The sequence below is a fragment of the Cynocephalus volans genome, chromosome 14 (assembly GCF_027409185.1).
Source record: "Cynocephalus volans isolate mCynVol1 chromosome 14, mCynVol1.pri, whole genome shotgun sequence".
In the NCBI taxonomy this organism is placed as follows: domain Eukaryota; kingdom Metazoa; phylum Chordata; class Mammalia; order Dermoptera; family Cynocephalidae; genus Cynocephalus; species Cynocephalus volans.
The window spans coordinates 91,546,976-91,561,455 of NC_084473.1; the positions used below are offsets into that span (position 1 = coordinate 91,546,976).

General features: G+C 48.4%; 1 protein-coding gene across 2 annotated transcripts in view; it reads right to left on the bottom strand.

The window, feature by feature from the left end:
• The window catches only part of FAM178B (family with sequence similarity 178 member B), a 98,003-nt gene extending 84,925 nt beyond the window's left edge, over positions 1-13,078 (bottom strand). Inside the window, exons 1-5 of one of the 2 annotated variants that reach the window (XM_063078948.1) lie at positions 13,010-13,078; positions 12,809-12,961; positions 11,577-11,638; positions 8,659-8,766; positions 3,018-3,170 (exon numbers count right to left, since the gene is read on the bottom strand). In XM_063078948.1, coding sequence (XP_062935018.1) covers positions 3,018-3,170; positions 8,659-8,766; positions 11,577-11,638; positions 12,809-12,961; positions 13,010-13,078 — 545 coding nt within the window. The remainder of the gene's footprint in view (positions 1-3,017; positions 3,171-8,658; positions 8,767-11,576; positions 11,639-12,808; positions 12,962-13,009) is intronic. The other variant, XM_063078949.1, reaches the window with a different exon arrangement.
• Between the last annotated feature and the right edge of the window lie 1,402 nt (positions 13,079-14,480).

Sequence of the window (14,480 nt, forward strand, 5' to 3'; positions counted from 1 at the left end):
GAGGCCACTTTGGCTGAGCCATCAAGTCGCCTGCACTTGCTCCGTGAACTGAGACAAACTGCTTGCTTAGTCTGTGCCGACATTTCCCAGCTTGTTCAGAGGGAAGAAAGGTATTTTCTCCACGGTAGGGGTAAGCAGAAGCGAATCTATTTCAAAAGGTGATTTAAAAAAAAATAGCATTCACTTTTTTCCCCTCTAATGGTAAAAATGATACATGTTCATTGCAGAAAATTTGGAAAATACAGAGTTGTATAAAAAGGAAAATAAAAAACTGTTAGCTCACAAAGTGTTAACTTTTTGTATGGCAGGAAATTGAACTGACTGCTTCTTAAGAGATCCAGCCACCCTGCTGCCCTCCATGGCCAGGTTTCTGTGAATACACTGGGGTCATTATTGAACGACTAGTACTTCCCACTCTTGTGTCTGGACTTGAAGTCCTTGGCACAACAGGAAATGAAAGATGACCCATGGCTAAATGGTGACCTCCAGGAAGTGGCCCTTATGACCGCCCAGCAGGAGCCCCTGACCGTGTCTCGTAGTAGGCATTCCTCCAGAAAGCCACGTGTAGATTCCCAAAGCCACAGCTCTGAGGCGCTGGTAAGGCCACCTCCACTGTACCTCATTAGCCTATTGGAGGGAGGAGGGTCTGAATTCCTCACTCCGGGGAAGCTGTCCAGCCACCTGGCCTCACTTGGCAGGGCCACTGCGATCCCAGGTCACTGCTCCACAGGCCGTATCATCTGTCAAACACTTCCTGCCTGCCATGCAGTCTGGGAAAGAAAACCTGCTGTCGTGTGCACACCCCAGGCCAAAGCAGCGCAGGGAGAGGCCTTCCTTTCTCCTCTCTCGTCCACTCGAATCCTGCCCAGCTTGTTCTTTGTCCCTCTCCTTTCTCCAATCCCACTATCCTTCTTTTTCCTTTGTTCTCCTTTTCCCTTTTTCATCATCTCTTCATGAGACACCTTTTCAATAGGGCAATGTGAATCCTTACTATTTTTCATACACGCAGGCCCAATACTCTCACATCATTGTTTAGGAACATAGTCTAGACTTCCAGAAAATATTTATGTGTAAGAATATTCTCCACCACAAAAGGAAGAAAAAAAAAGAATATTCTCCACCACATCGTTTATAACAGAAAAGATGGAAATAAGGTATGTGTCCAAAAAAGATGAGAAAAATGGTTAAATATGTTAGGGTATCAGTGCAATGCAGTATTATTTCACCATTAACATGATACAAGAGTACTTCAAAAGTTCAAGAAAATACTCATAATATCTTTTAATTCTATTTTTTCATGAACTTTTTGAAGTACCCTTGCATTACCCAACCACAATGTTTGGACCTTGTTCAGATTCTGATTTGAACAACCTATAAAAAATGCTTATAAGACCACTGAAGTCTGAACACTGACTGATATTAATAAAATTAATAAATGACTGCTTTTTAGGTATAATAATAATGGTTTGAAGTTATGTTTAAAAACAGAATCCTATGTTTTAGAGACACAAACTGAAATATTTACAGGTTAAATTCTATGTGTCTGGGATTTGCTTCAAAGCAGTCCTGGTGGGGATTGTTAGCAGGCAGGGGAAACAAGACTGGCTTCGAGTTCGTTGTCACTGAAGCTGAACAATGGTTGCATGACAGTATGCTATGCTGTTCTCTCTTCTTTTATATATGCGTACAACTTCCCGTGATAAAAGTTTTTAAAGGAAACATCAAAATGTAATCTTTATGTTACAAAATAAGATGGAGTTAGAATTAGTGAAATAAACATAAGAAAGCCCCGAATAGCTGGAATAGACAGCAAGACTCCCGTGTTCAAGTCCTAGTGTGGCTGAAGAGACCACAGAAGCAAGCTACCCTCTGTGCTCCTTACAGGTGGGCAGTGGGCAAGGGTGGCCCCTTCTCTATCCCCTTGGCCTCAGCTCTGCAAGGCAACTGTCACGTGAGCACCCAGCAGGTGGTTGCTACACAAGATCCTGCGGGTTTTTTCTTTCTCTTATTCTTGGATATATTACCTCACAATTGCAAGTGTTGGATGTGATTGTGGCGAGTCTTTTAAAAATTACCTTAAAGTCTCCCAGGAACCTGGTGTTTTTTAACACTTGAGTTCTATTTATTGAAATGATGACATGCTGTAATCAGTGCATCGATGCTCAGCAAACCAGGTGCACGTCTGCGTGAGACGTTGTGGGAAGACTGTCTGTTGGAACATTAACTCCAGATTTCCTGACTTATATGTGATGAAAATATACAACCCAACATGGAGTTAAACCAATATCAAAAGCAAGTGGGAAAAACAAAAGCATTTCTTTTTGGAAGACAAATGTCATGTCAATAATACAAGGGAATTTCTTTATTTGTAATCCTTTGGTCTGATACGGATTCATTCATTTTTCTAGTTCCACTATAATAAATAAAGCATTTCATATGCTGAAATAAACTGTAAAAAAAAAAAAATCCCCTTAAAAAGCAACAGTCAGTGGTTATGTGATAATGATCATGAATTTATTCCCAAAAAGAAAGAGAACAAGGGAGCTGTCCTATTGTTATACACAGTGTACTGTGGCTAGCGACAAACTTCAGTGCAGGCATCACACACAGACTGAAGTGTGGTGTCTCCGACAAATAGATGGAAATGACCTTCATACATCCTGGATAGTCCAGAAAGTGGCACCAGTGTTGATGCAGACACAGCCCCAAGGCCACGCATGACAAGTCTAACTCAAGTTGTTCTGTGAAACTGGGCATGGGGGAGGAAAAGCAAATATGAACATGGAAATGCACCACCGGATATTTATTATAATGTAGGATTTTTTAAAGTATGTGTATCAAAGTTAGTAACTGAAATATTATAAGTAGACATGTGTGATTATGTCCTTAAAAGCTGACATATCCAAACTGGCTCCTGGAATTTCCTCCTTTGGAGTGGCCCTCATCCCTGGGTTTCAGGAGGGAGGGTACCTGGCCAGGCTGTGTTGCCCGCTTCCACCTACCCTGCATGCACTTACCTGAGGAAGAGCCCTTCCAGGTGGCTGCGTGGCTTTAGGTGTGAACAGTCCAGGATGCATGGCAGGGGGTGATGCCTGAGCAGAAACACAGTCTCGCCTGGATGTACTGGCGGGATGTCCTGCAGTGACATGGAGAACCTCTCCACCAGCATCCTGGCAAAGCAAAGGCAGGAAAGCCGGGCGTCAGCAGGTGCACCTGGATCTGCTGCATGGAGGGAGGAAGGCCTGGGAAAGTCAGGTGGGAGCAGGTGCTCCCTGCACTGCGGTCCCCGCTGCAGACCAGGGGGGACAGTGCCACCTGCTGATGGAGGAAGAGCTCATCAGATGCAGACTAAGGAGCCCTTTGCCCTCCCACTCCATCAATATGCAACAATCCCTCCCTCTGGGCTCTAGTCCAGGGCCCTGATCTGAGCCCCAGCTCCACACACTGGCTCTGTTCAGGTCAAACTTACTGTGTGTCTATGATGCCAGGTGCTGAAGGATGAGTCAGGCATGGGCCACCCAGGAAAAGTGTAAACAAAGTGTCCCTCTGGCAAGTGGACAGAGGGGCCTACATGGTGCTGCCAGGAGTGGAGGAGAGAAATGCTGGGTGTAGCCAGGGTCAGGGCTAGTGTCCTGGAAGGGGCGAGGATGTGCAGGCTGAGGGGGCAGCGTGGGCATGGGTAGAAGCATGAGGCAGCAGGCAGGTCTCAATGCCAGACGAAGGCGCATGGACTCTTCCTCAGCTCCAGTGGTCATGAAGACAACCCAGGGAGCCTGCTGAAATGCAGATCCCTAGGCCCTGCCCCAGAGGGAAGGAACAGGAAGAAGAAGAGGGGATGTTTCAACTCCATCAGGGGTAAAAACTGTCAGGACTTTATGACCCACTGGAATGGGGATGGGGAAAAGGGAGGTAGTTAAGACATGATGAGGGACTGGCATGGACACCTGACCCAGCACGTCGGTGGGTGAACATAGCAAGTGGAAGAACAGGATGTATGTGTGTGTACCTATATACATGAACGCATACAGACATACTGAGACACGTGTCACACAAACCCCCTACCACGATACACCAAACTATGATCTAGAGTCATTTCCTAGGGAACAGAGTTAGGGGGAAGGAGACATTTCCTGTTTATTTCATGTTACTGTGCTCTGCTTGATTTTGTAGCAGTATAACACACATTTAACAATAACAAAATTAAACAAGTTCCAGATACTGCCTCCCCTCATCTGACCAGAAGACAGACCATACACAGCTTCCCAGCCAGGCCCACGGTCTGAGACAGCAAACCCAGGGAAGGAACAGCCCGTAGCTCCCGTTAGGATCTGGGACATGTGTAGTGGGCATGGGCGGTGAAGTGGTGCAACCTTGGGCCCCATCAGCCAGCCACAAGGACTCTTTCTCACTTTTTAGCCAAATGACCCAAGGTAAGGCCCCAACTGGCATCACAGGGCTTTCCTGAGGATGAAATGTCACAAAGAATGGGAGCGACATTGGAAAACTGGGAAAATTCTGATCTTGTAGGCTTTTGGAAAGTCTCAGCAAAGCGCCACACAAATGGTAAAATAATTTTCTTTTTTGTTCACATTTCTGCTGTTAGAGTTTTGTGAGTATCTACTGCTTCTTATGTTGTTTTCGCGGTTAGAAAAAAATGTACAAATTATTCAAAGTCTGTAAGAACTAGGCTCATCTATAATGGGACCTAGCCCTGTTGTTCAAAGGGATTTCTGTGATAGTAACTATAATGTATGTGCATTATTAAGAGTTCTGAGATGACTCTTACACATCTAATTGAGGATTTCCTGTTCAGCCTAGAACTGAGGATAAAGGATGATGTTGTGGTTTAAATATATCTGCCTCTCCCCCCACCTCAGCACACACGAGGTCTTTCAACTTTAAGAAATAGAGAATTTAGGATATTGTCTATTCAAGACGCAAGCTAATTCTTAGAGCATGAGCAGATACTCTGCTTGGTATAATCCAGGGTCCTTTTGACAACGGGCAGTTGTGGCAACTGTATGATGCCTTGTCTGGCAGATGGTGACTAACCCCACCCTCAGGCTCCTTGCTTCCATACTTGCACCCCCAGCCCTGGCCCCCACTGCTTCCCCCAGCCCCATTCATGGATGGCAGAGGCTGGTGGCTTTGTACATCAGTAATTTTTTTCAAAGCAGCAAGTTGAACAGTCCTATCAAAATGATCCCACATCAAAACAACCACCTCAAAGTGGCTGTTGTCAAAGAGGCATTCTCAAAGCACTACTGGAAGACGTCATGCACCCAGAAAACTCTCAGTGATTCCAAAGCCAGAAGTACCTTCTGCCTTAAGCTGGTGCCACTGATGACTCCCTTTCTGTAAGGAATTTCAAAACCTCCAAGCCTAACTTCTGGAATCCTGGATGTCTCAGCAGAAAGGTAAAGCTAGAGGTAGTATTCTTGCTGCAGAGATTTTAAAAAGGGCCTAAAAGGTTTAATTCCAATGCTAGCTATTCAGTGAGTGGAAACTCTGGAAACCCAGACCACAAGCCTCACTCAGAAAGAAAACTGCCTCCATCACGTGGAACACCACCACAGCATTCTGGGTGAGGGAGGACTTTGGCCCCAAATACACTGATTCAATTCAGTCTTCTTGCTCTACCACATCCATCCAAACGCTTCCTGAGGTGGACAGGAACCAGCACCTGCCCAGCACGTGGGAATCAGCATGCAACTTCGTGGCAACCTTCCGTGGATCTCTGGGCAGTGTGCGTGAAACTCCCTGTCTATCTGGGATGGCTGTTCAAATCTGAGCACATTCCCAGATTTTCATGGTGAAAACTGGTAGCAATCAGGGAGTGTGTCCTCAGTCTGCAGGCCCACTCTTGCTCATTGCTTATTTCTGCATACAAGGCTTTACTGTGACACAGCCAGGCACATCCACTGACCTACTGTCTGTAGGAGATCTTAACCTGCAGCAGTACAGCTGAGTAGTGGTGACCCTCAAGGCCTAAAAGATTTACTACCTATGTACAAACTTTACAAAAAAAGTTTACTGATCCCTGATCTAGTCAAAAGATGATTAACAGCAAAATCTGAGAAAAAGGCAAATGGCCAGCCAAGGTGTTGCTCATAATCATCTCTGAGCAACCACAACAGTGTAAATCATTTGGGGATCCTAAAAGCAGGGGCCCCTGAGGAAGTCTGTATGTTGTCACTCAACAATCCCTTAGGAAGTGAATACAGAACGCTAACTTAGGACGTGCATCAAAGCTTCAGCAAGCACTGCTAAATCATATAACTCAGGCCTACAGAATGAGCCAAGCCTGGAGAACAGCCCAGCCAGGACGTGTCGATGGACCCACCGCCAGCCACATGGCTCCTCTCCTACAGCCCACCGTCCCCTCTTGAGCACATGGTTCCTGAAGCTCCCCTCCATCCCCCAACATCAGTTCCCCTCTGTCCTGGGTCATTCCTATTAGCATACAAACATGCTGTTCCTTCCTCCATAAGAGAAAGAGGAAGAGAAACAGAGAGAGAAAGACAAGCAGAAAGACAGAAAGGAAGAAACCAACCAACCTATCCTGACCCCACGTCTCTCTTCAGCTGCTGCCCGTCTTCTCTTTTGTCCTCTCCTCCTCTTCTCCCATGAACCTATTCAGTCAGATTCGTCCCCAGCAGCCTGTCAGAGCTGCCCTTGTCAAGGTCATCGTGAGCCCTGAGTTGCCAGTGGTCCCCGTGCTTGGCCCCCAGCACTCCGGCAGCTGCTTCTCCTCTGACCAGCTCGGTCTCCTTTGCTGCTTCCTCCCCGTGGCCCCCACGTGCGCGGGCCCTGTGCCCTAAGCCCCTGCTTTTCTTCTCTATTTGCTGCAAGGGCGATCTTGCCCAGTTTTGTGGCTTTAAATATCATCTACACACAGTGACTCCCTGGCTTGCCTCTCCAGGTATCTGAGCTGCCTACCTGATCTCACCCCTGGGATTCCCTAAATGAACTCTTGATCCTGCATCACTAGGTCTTTCCCAATTTAAGACAACTCCAACCTTCCAGTTGCTCAGGACCAAACCCCTGCGATCCCCTTTGATTCCTCTTTTTCTCCCATACCCTCCATCCAGTTCATCACCAAATCCTGTCAGCTCCACCCTGAAAACATACCAAGAACTTGCCTGCTTCTCACCGCCTGCCCCCACCCCCTGCATGGTTGTTTCTCCTGGATTACTGCTGTGGCATCCTCTGCCCCCTTGTCTCCCTCTTCTGCCCTTGCCCCCCATGCCTCACTAGTCTATTGTCAACACAGGAGCCAGAGGATCCTGTTCAATGAGCAGTGGCCAGCTAGATCCGAGGAGAAGCTCTGGCACCACCCTTAGCCTCCCAGACCTTCTGTCCCTCTACTCGCCCCCTCCTTGCCACTTCCCAACAGCAGGCACGCTCCCACTGCAGGGGCCCCCTGGAGTTGGCTCTCACCTCCTTCAGGCTCTGTTCAAAAGTCGCCTGCTCACGGAGGCCTTCCCTGACCCCTCATCCAAAATCTCACACCCTCCCACAAATCCTCATGCCTCCTCCCCCAATTTTTGTCTTCCTCGTGAGCACGTCATATAGCTTCATTTATCTTGTTTGCTGTTTGTCTTCCTGACCTGAAAGCCAGCCATGTGGGGGCAGAGGCTGTTGGTTTTGTGCCTGCTGTATCCTCAGAGGCTGTAACAAAGCCTGGCATTTACTTCGCACTCAGTAAACATTTGTTGGATGGATGGAATGATGGACCGATGGACAGACGAACGGATGGATGAGTGGTATTATAGACCGAATGCTTGTGTCCCCCCCAAATTCATATGTTGAAATCCTAATCCCCAAGGTGATGGTATTAGGAGGTGGGGCCTTCAGAGGTGTTTAGATCATGAGGGTGGAGCCTCGTGAATGCAATTAGGACCCTTATAAAAGAGGCCCCCGAGAGCTCCCTTGCCTCTTTCCACCACGTGAGGACATACAAGAAGATGGCAGTTTGCAACCCCGGCCCTCACTAGAACCCAACCATACTGGCACCCTGATCTCAAACTTCAAGCCTCCAGAACTGTGAGAAATAGATTTCCGTTGTTTATATGCCACTAAGTCTATGGTACTTTGTTATAGCAGCCAAAACAGTCTAAGACAGATGGAAAACAGTGTACCCTGAAGATAGGTTTAATTGTGGTCCCTGGGCGTCTCTGAGACCCTGTCGTACAGATGAATCCAGCCCTCCCTCTAGCCAACGAACCAATTAAGTCAGGGCCAGCAGAGCTCCCACCCAGGTGACAGCACTGACAGAGCCACCTTCTTTCTCCAAACAGGGAAAGATGAAAAATGTCACATGACTGTAATCACCCCTTGAAAAGCAGTTTTCATTTAGGCTGTGGTTTTGTGTATTTTCCCAGGAGATCTGATTCTATAAATTGGGCAGATAATTGGGGCAGGGCAGGCTGGGTCTTATGATCCCTGGGTCTTCAAAGACCCAGACTAGACCCTGGTGCACAGTAGGTGATCAGATATTTCTCAAGTCAATGACTGAAATGTGGCTTTAAGAGAAGGAGGCAGCTTTAGAACTCATAAGTGGTACACAAATTGCTGGTTGAAACTGTCCCAAACCCAACAGCAGGTTGGCACTGAAATCTTTCCCCTTCAGAAAAGACTGGGCCCTTGCCCCCTCACCTGTGCTCGGGTGTGAGTGGCACTTCATCTTCATCAAGACCCAAGGAGTTGAGACCAGGACAGTCCTGCAGAAGCAGCTTCTCTCGCTCCTGCTCCAGGGCCTGCTCCCTGTGGGGAGACAAGAGCCAAAGCCAGGGGTCAGTGCTGTTCCTGGCCATCCAGCTCTGTCCCCGGGCTTGAAGGATCCCCACGAATAAGCAAGGCCTAGGAACTGGGAGGCAGCATCACCCTGGCTTCCCTGCACAAAGGCTCTCTCAAATTTAGATGGTCGGGGGCCTGCATTGCATTGATTGCATTGTCTCCAAATGATGACAGTGGAGAAGGCTGGCCTGAAGGATGACTTTCACCACACAACTTCAAACGTGTCTTTATTTGTGTGCTTTATTTCGGCATTTGCTCATTTATTAACACACTGAAGCCTAGGCCTTCTATTCCTGCCGGAGCCCGGCCACATGACCAGGAGAGGCCCCTGGTTCCTCAGCATCCCTGACGCACCACCTTACCCTGCAGCTCCCGCTCATTCTCCTACTCGCCCATGGCAGCCTAGAGCCTCCCTTTTCTCCGGCCTGCTCCAGTGCCTCACTTCCTTTTTCAGATGGCCCCCTGTGAGCCCACCATGATTTTGCTGAAGCCCTGACCCCTCGCCTCCTCTTGCCCTAACCAGGCTGCTGAGGGAACCCTGGGAGCCTCCCCAGCCCCCGAAAGGCCCCTCCAGGTAATCACCCTGGCTGTGCCCACAGGTCCTCAGTTCTCAAATATTTTATCTCCAGCCCAGGCCCCTGTCTTGAGCTCAGATCCTCCTGGCCAGCCACTAACTGGATGATTCCCAGCTGTGACCAGGCCCCTCTGATGCCACGTGTCCACCACAGGCCCCAGTGTCCCAGCCACCCAGGCCATCAGCCCCATCAAGAGCCCCATCACCTCCTCCCAGAGGCCTCCTAGGTATGAACCATGACTCAGGCCCCACCTCAGCCCCTCATCACTGTTCCTGTCTCCCCCTTCCCATCCATTCTCCAAAGGTACCCCGAGAGACCTTCCTTAAACACGTAGGAAAACATTTCTGCCTGCTTAACATTCTCCCATGATCTGACCTCCTGTTCGCGAGGCCCCTTGTGATCCAGTCCCCATGCACATCTCAGCTGCATCTCCTGCTGTGCCCTTCCTACCCCTCAGCATCAAGCCAGGACAGCATGGTCTGTCCTACCTGCCTTTACACATGTGCTCACCCCCCACCCTCCCCCCCAAATTTCTTATTCTGCAAGGTTCAAGGATAAGGATACCTCTGGGGAGCCTTTTCTGACCTCCAGGATAATTTTGGTGCCACTATTCTGGGCCCCTCTGTAGTAACTTTGGATCATAGTAAATACTAGAATCATTATGTTAAATTTCCAGGTGAGCAGGGATTGCACCATCAGCTCCATTACCTAGTACCTGTACTCAGTGTGATATGGACTGAATGTTTGTGTCGCTCCAAAATATTCACAAATTGAAGCATTAACCCTAAGTGTAGCTGTATTTGGAGTAAGGAATTAATTAAGGGTAGAGCCCTGACCTAACAGTGGCCTTTCATAAGAAAAGACACCAGAGAGCTTGCTGTCTTGGCCATGTGAGGAACCAACAAGAAGGTGGCCAACTATAAGCCAGGAAAAGGGCGTCACCAAGAACCCAATGAGCCATAGCCTTGATCTTGGACTTCCAGCCTCCAGAACTGTTAGAAGTAAATGTCTGTTGTTTAAGCTACACAGTGTGTGGTATTTTGTGATGGCAGCCTGAGCAGACAAAGAGCAGGAACCTCCCCATGCCAGGCACACTGATGACCAGGCACAACGGTTCCCCACAATCTTTCACTTTACTGACAACATTTTCAAACATTTTCTAAACTTACAGCACCGTGCTGGGCACTGCGGCAATATAGAGACATAGTCTCTTCCCTAACTGACAATCCACTTGGGAGAAAATATACTCAGGGGAAGGAGTTAAACAACGAAAGTCCTGGGATATTAAGAGCCAGAGGAGCTGTATGGGGGAGGGAGATGAGATGCCTCTGGGGAGGGCCAGGGGGCCAGGGACAACAGACAAGAACAGAGCAAACAATAATTTGCCCCATAGGTTTGTGTAACTCCCTTCTGTGGGCAAGAACACAGGCAGGGAACTCCGGGAAAGTAGAGCCGAGAGAGCATCAGTCCTCCCAGCAGGAGAAGCGAGGTGAGAACCCAACTGTTTCAACAGCAGCATGCCCCTACCTACACTTAACTTCTGCAAATGTGTTGTACACACACGAAGCTGAAATGACAAAACAAAACAACAGAGGAGAGAGGACAAAGAACACAGGCAGTGTGAGCAATCTGCTCACATGCCATCAAAGAGCATGCCCTGGTGAAGACAACCCCGCACATGGGCAGGCTGTTTCCCAACCTTCTCGCAGTGTGAACAGCCTCCTGTGTGCAGCAGGAGTCTAGTATATTTACCCCAAATGGCCCCTGATGCAAGCCAACCACTCCGCTAGGCATTCCACTGAAGAGAACACCATCTGCACCTCCCTAGGCATTTCCAATTCTAATTGGATGCGATTTTTGCCTTCAGTGCAGCCTTTAGAAACTGCTGAGGGTAGAAAGGGACAAAGCTAGTTAGAAGGTAGCTGAAAAACGAACTCCTACATGAGCTATGATGCTACTGTAACAGCAAGGAGAAGGCAGGTGTGAAAGATACACAGCAGGGGCCCAGAGCTTCATGCCTTGGAGACGCCACCATAGGGCCTGGCTACGGTTCCACATGCTCGTTATTCATCAGAGCATGCAGAGCATGCTATGTCTGAGTGGGAAGGCTGCTTGATTCTGACATGAATTTGCTGTGAATCCTGAAACTGGTGCCAACCCCACAGATATGAACACCCCTGGAGGATCCTTTCCCGTACTCACCTCTTCTCCTGTAGTAAGTAATCTAAGTTGTTGACATAACTTTCTGAGCCCCCGGAGGTGAGCTGGATAAATAGGACATGGGAATGTGGAACAAAAAGAAAGACACAGGGAAAAGAGAAAAAAATTTAATCTAAATTTATTCATTTATTCATTTGGTGCTGGCCAATACTAGGATCCAAACTATGACCCTGGTGTTGTAAGGCTACGCTCTACCTTTATTTATTCTGTTTACTTTTCTGAATAGGTAATACATCCACATGATTAAAAAATCAAAAAGTATAAAAGCGTACAGAAAAACGCCTCCCCCTCACCTCCATCCTCGGCCACCAAGTTCCCTCCCCGCAGGTGACCACAGGGTGGGCACTCCTTGTGTAATTTCAGAGGTATGTGATACACAGACAAGCAAACCACAATATACTGTGGATTCCCCCCACAACACAAACAGTAGATTACTATACACCCTGTCCTGCACTTTGCTCTTTTCAATTAACAGTATATTTTGAGGATCATTCCACATCAATGCCAAAGAGATTCTTTCTTTCTTTCTTTCATATTTTCAGGGAATTCTGATATATGACTAGAACACAATTTATTTTATTAGTTCCTTAGTGGTGGACGTTTAGGTTATTGACAATCTTGGGCTACTACAAATAATTGAAGCCCTATTCTTAAAATAAATTTTCTGGATCTATTATGGGCCCTTCAATGTCCCCACAGTCTACCTCACAATAGTCATTTATTACCAATTTGAAGTTCATCACTGCAGTTCCATTTAGGAATCCCGATCCACTGGACCAAAGTCAGCCCAAGTCTTTGGGCCTGACCAAGCTCAGATCCCGGCACTGAGGTCCCTCCTTGCTCTAGGGCCATAATCCCAACCTTAATCATGAAAGCTTTGAGGGCTCCACACAGAACTGTTGTCAAATTTTGTGTCACCACCAAGCCATCTGTTAGCAGGAGTTAGGAGTGGGAAAAATGGGAGAGGTGCAGCTGGCCCTGAGGGCCCATGTGCCTAGCCATGAGGGCCTGAGACCTGAGGAGAGGCCGGGGATATGAGGCTGAGGAAGGATGGTCAAGTTGAAGTGGCTGAAGAGGGCAGCTGGGCATGGCTGAGGAGGCGGCAGCCAAAAAGTGGTGGCCTATTGATGACTAAGAAGGGGTAGCCAAAGAGGGGTGGCCAAGGTGAGGAGGCCAAGGGGTGGCCACTGGCTTACCGAGGTGCTGGCATCCACCTCTGGAGCCGTGGCCTGCAGGCTCGGGCCTGCCATGTTCCAGAACAGCTCCTTGAGTGAGTCCAGGCCCTCACTGGGGTCTGAGTCCAGGGGCTCCTGCTCCAACTCCTTGGGTGGCCACTGAGCCGGTCTCTTCAGGCCCTGGGGGCCCACCTCACCCACACACCTCTGGGCTGTGGTCTCCTGGCCAACCTGCAGTACCCTTGGGATCAGGAACTCTACAGGCGGTGGGCTCCAGTTGGTGGGGAACACGTCTCTGGCTGCCTGCATCTTGGGCTTTTTCCGCAATTTGGGAGTTGGAGCTGAGGTGGGGCTGCAGAGCCGCCGGGCGGGCCGGGGGAGCTTCTGGTGCAGGGGATCGTTGAAGAAGCTGAGTTTCAGCTTGGGCAAGAGGATGGGCACAGTGGTGGCTGACTGGACCCCTGTGGATGAGACAGAGGACTTGGTGCCCACACCTACCTGCATCCTAGACACGGAGCTACAATAGGTAAGGAGAACAGCAACTGGGTCAGAGGCAAGCTGGGATTGCTGTGGGCAGGATGCAAGCAAAATCCCTCCACCATTGGTTTTCCCATTCCCTCTTGGTCCCAAACCTCAGCAGGGCTCCACCTGCACAGGTAGGGGATGCCTACCTTCACTCTGAGCAAGGGTGAGCACAGTCTTCTGGGGCCTGGCCATCTGCAAACCATGGGATGCTCTGTCCTGGAAGGAACCACTTGTGAGGTGAGGTGGACCTCCAAAAGAAAGCTAAAGGCTCTGAACCCCTATGCTTCCCAGAGAGCAGAACCTGGGCCTGCTAGTGCTCAGGAGGAATTCATTCTCCAGATCCACCCCACAAAATGGGCATCATGGAGGGTCAGCCCATGGCTCACTAGGGAGAGTGTGGTGCTGGTAACACCAAGGCCAAGGGTTCAGATCCCATATAGGGATGGCTGGTTAGCTCACTTATGAGAGAGTGGTGCTAACAACACCAAATTAAGAGTTAAGATCCCCTTACTGGTCATCTTTTAAAAAAAAAAAAGGGCATCGTGGTACCACCAACATCAAGTTGCTGAGGTGAAGGGGGCACTTTCTGACTTTTCATTTCAAGGATGTGATGGGCAAGCATAAGGACAGCAACTTTTAAAAAAATCTGTGTTGTTTGAAACCTGTGTTCTGAGATGACGTCCCACACATCTTGCTTGCTTAGTGTCACCCTGTAAGGCTGTTGGCTCACCAGGGGCAGGGCAAGGCTGTTGGGTTCCTGCCATTTCCCAAGCACCAGCACAGATCTGGCACATGGTAGAAATCCATGCATTTCTGTTGAATGAATGAGTGATTTAAAGAGACCCCAGGGCTGGCCCAACAAGCCTCTTCTAATGTAAGGAGCTGCCCATCCCCAGCCAAGATGGAGCAGGCCATGTACACAGACATTGCTCAACAGATCGGCCCAGGCTCAGATGAACTGCAACACGGAAGAAAGGTTAATAACTAACGGAAGGCTAAAAATCTAATGATCAAAGGAAATGACAGGTTACAAAAACCGAACACTGACTCAACAAATGTTCAAACTTGACCACAGTGAAAGAAATTTAAATCAATATGACTATGATGTATTATTCAATAACACATAAAAATTTATAACAACGAATGTTGACATGGCTCTGAGGAAAGGCAATGCAGCATTTAAAAT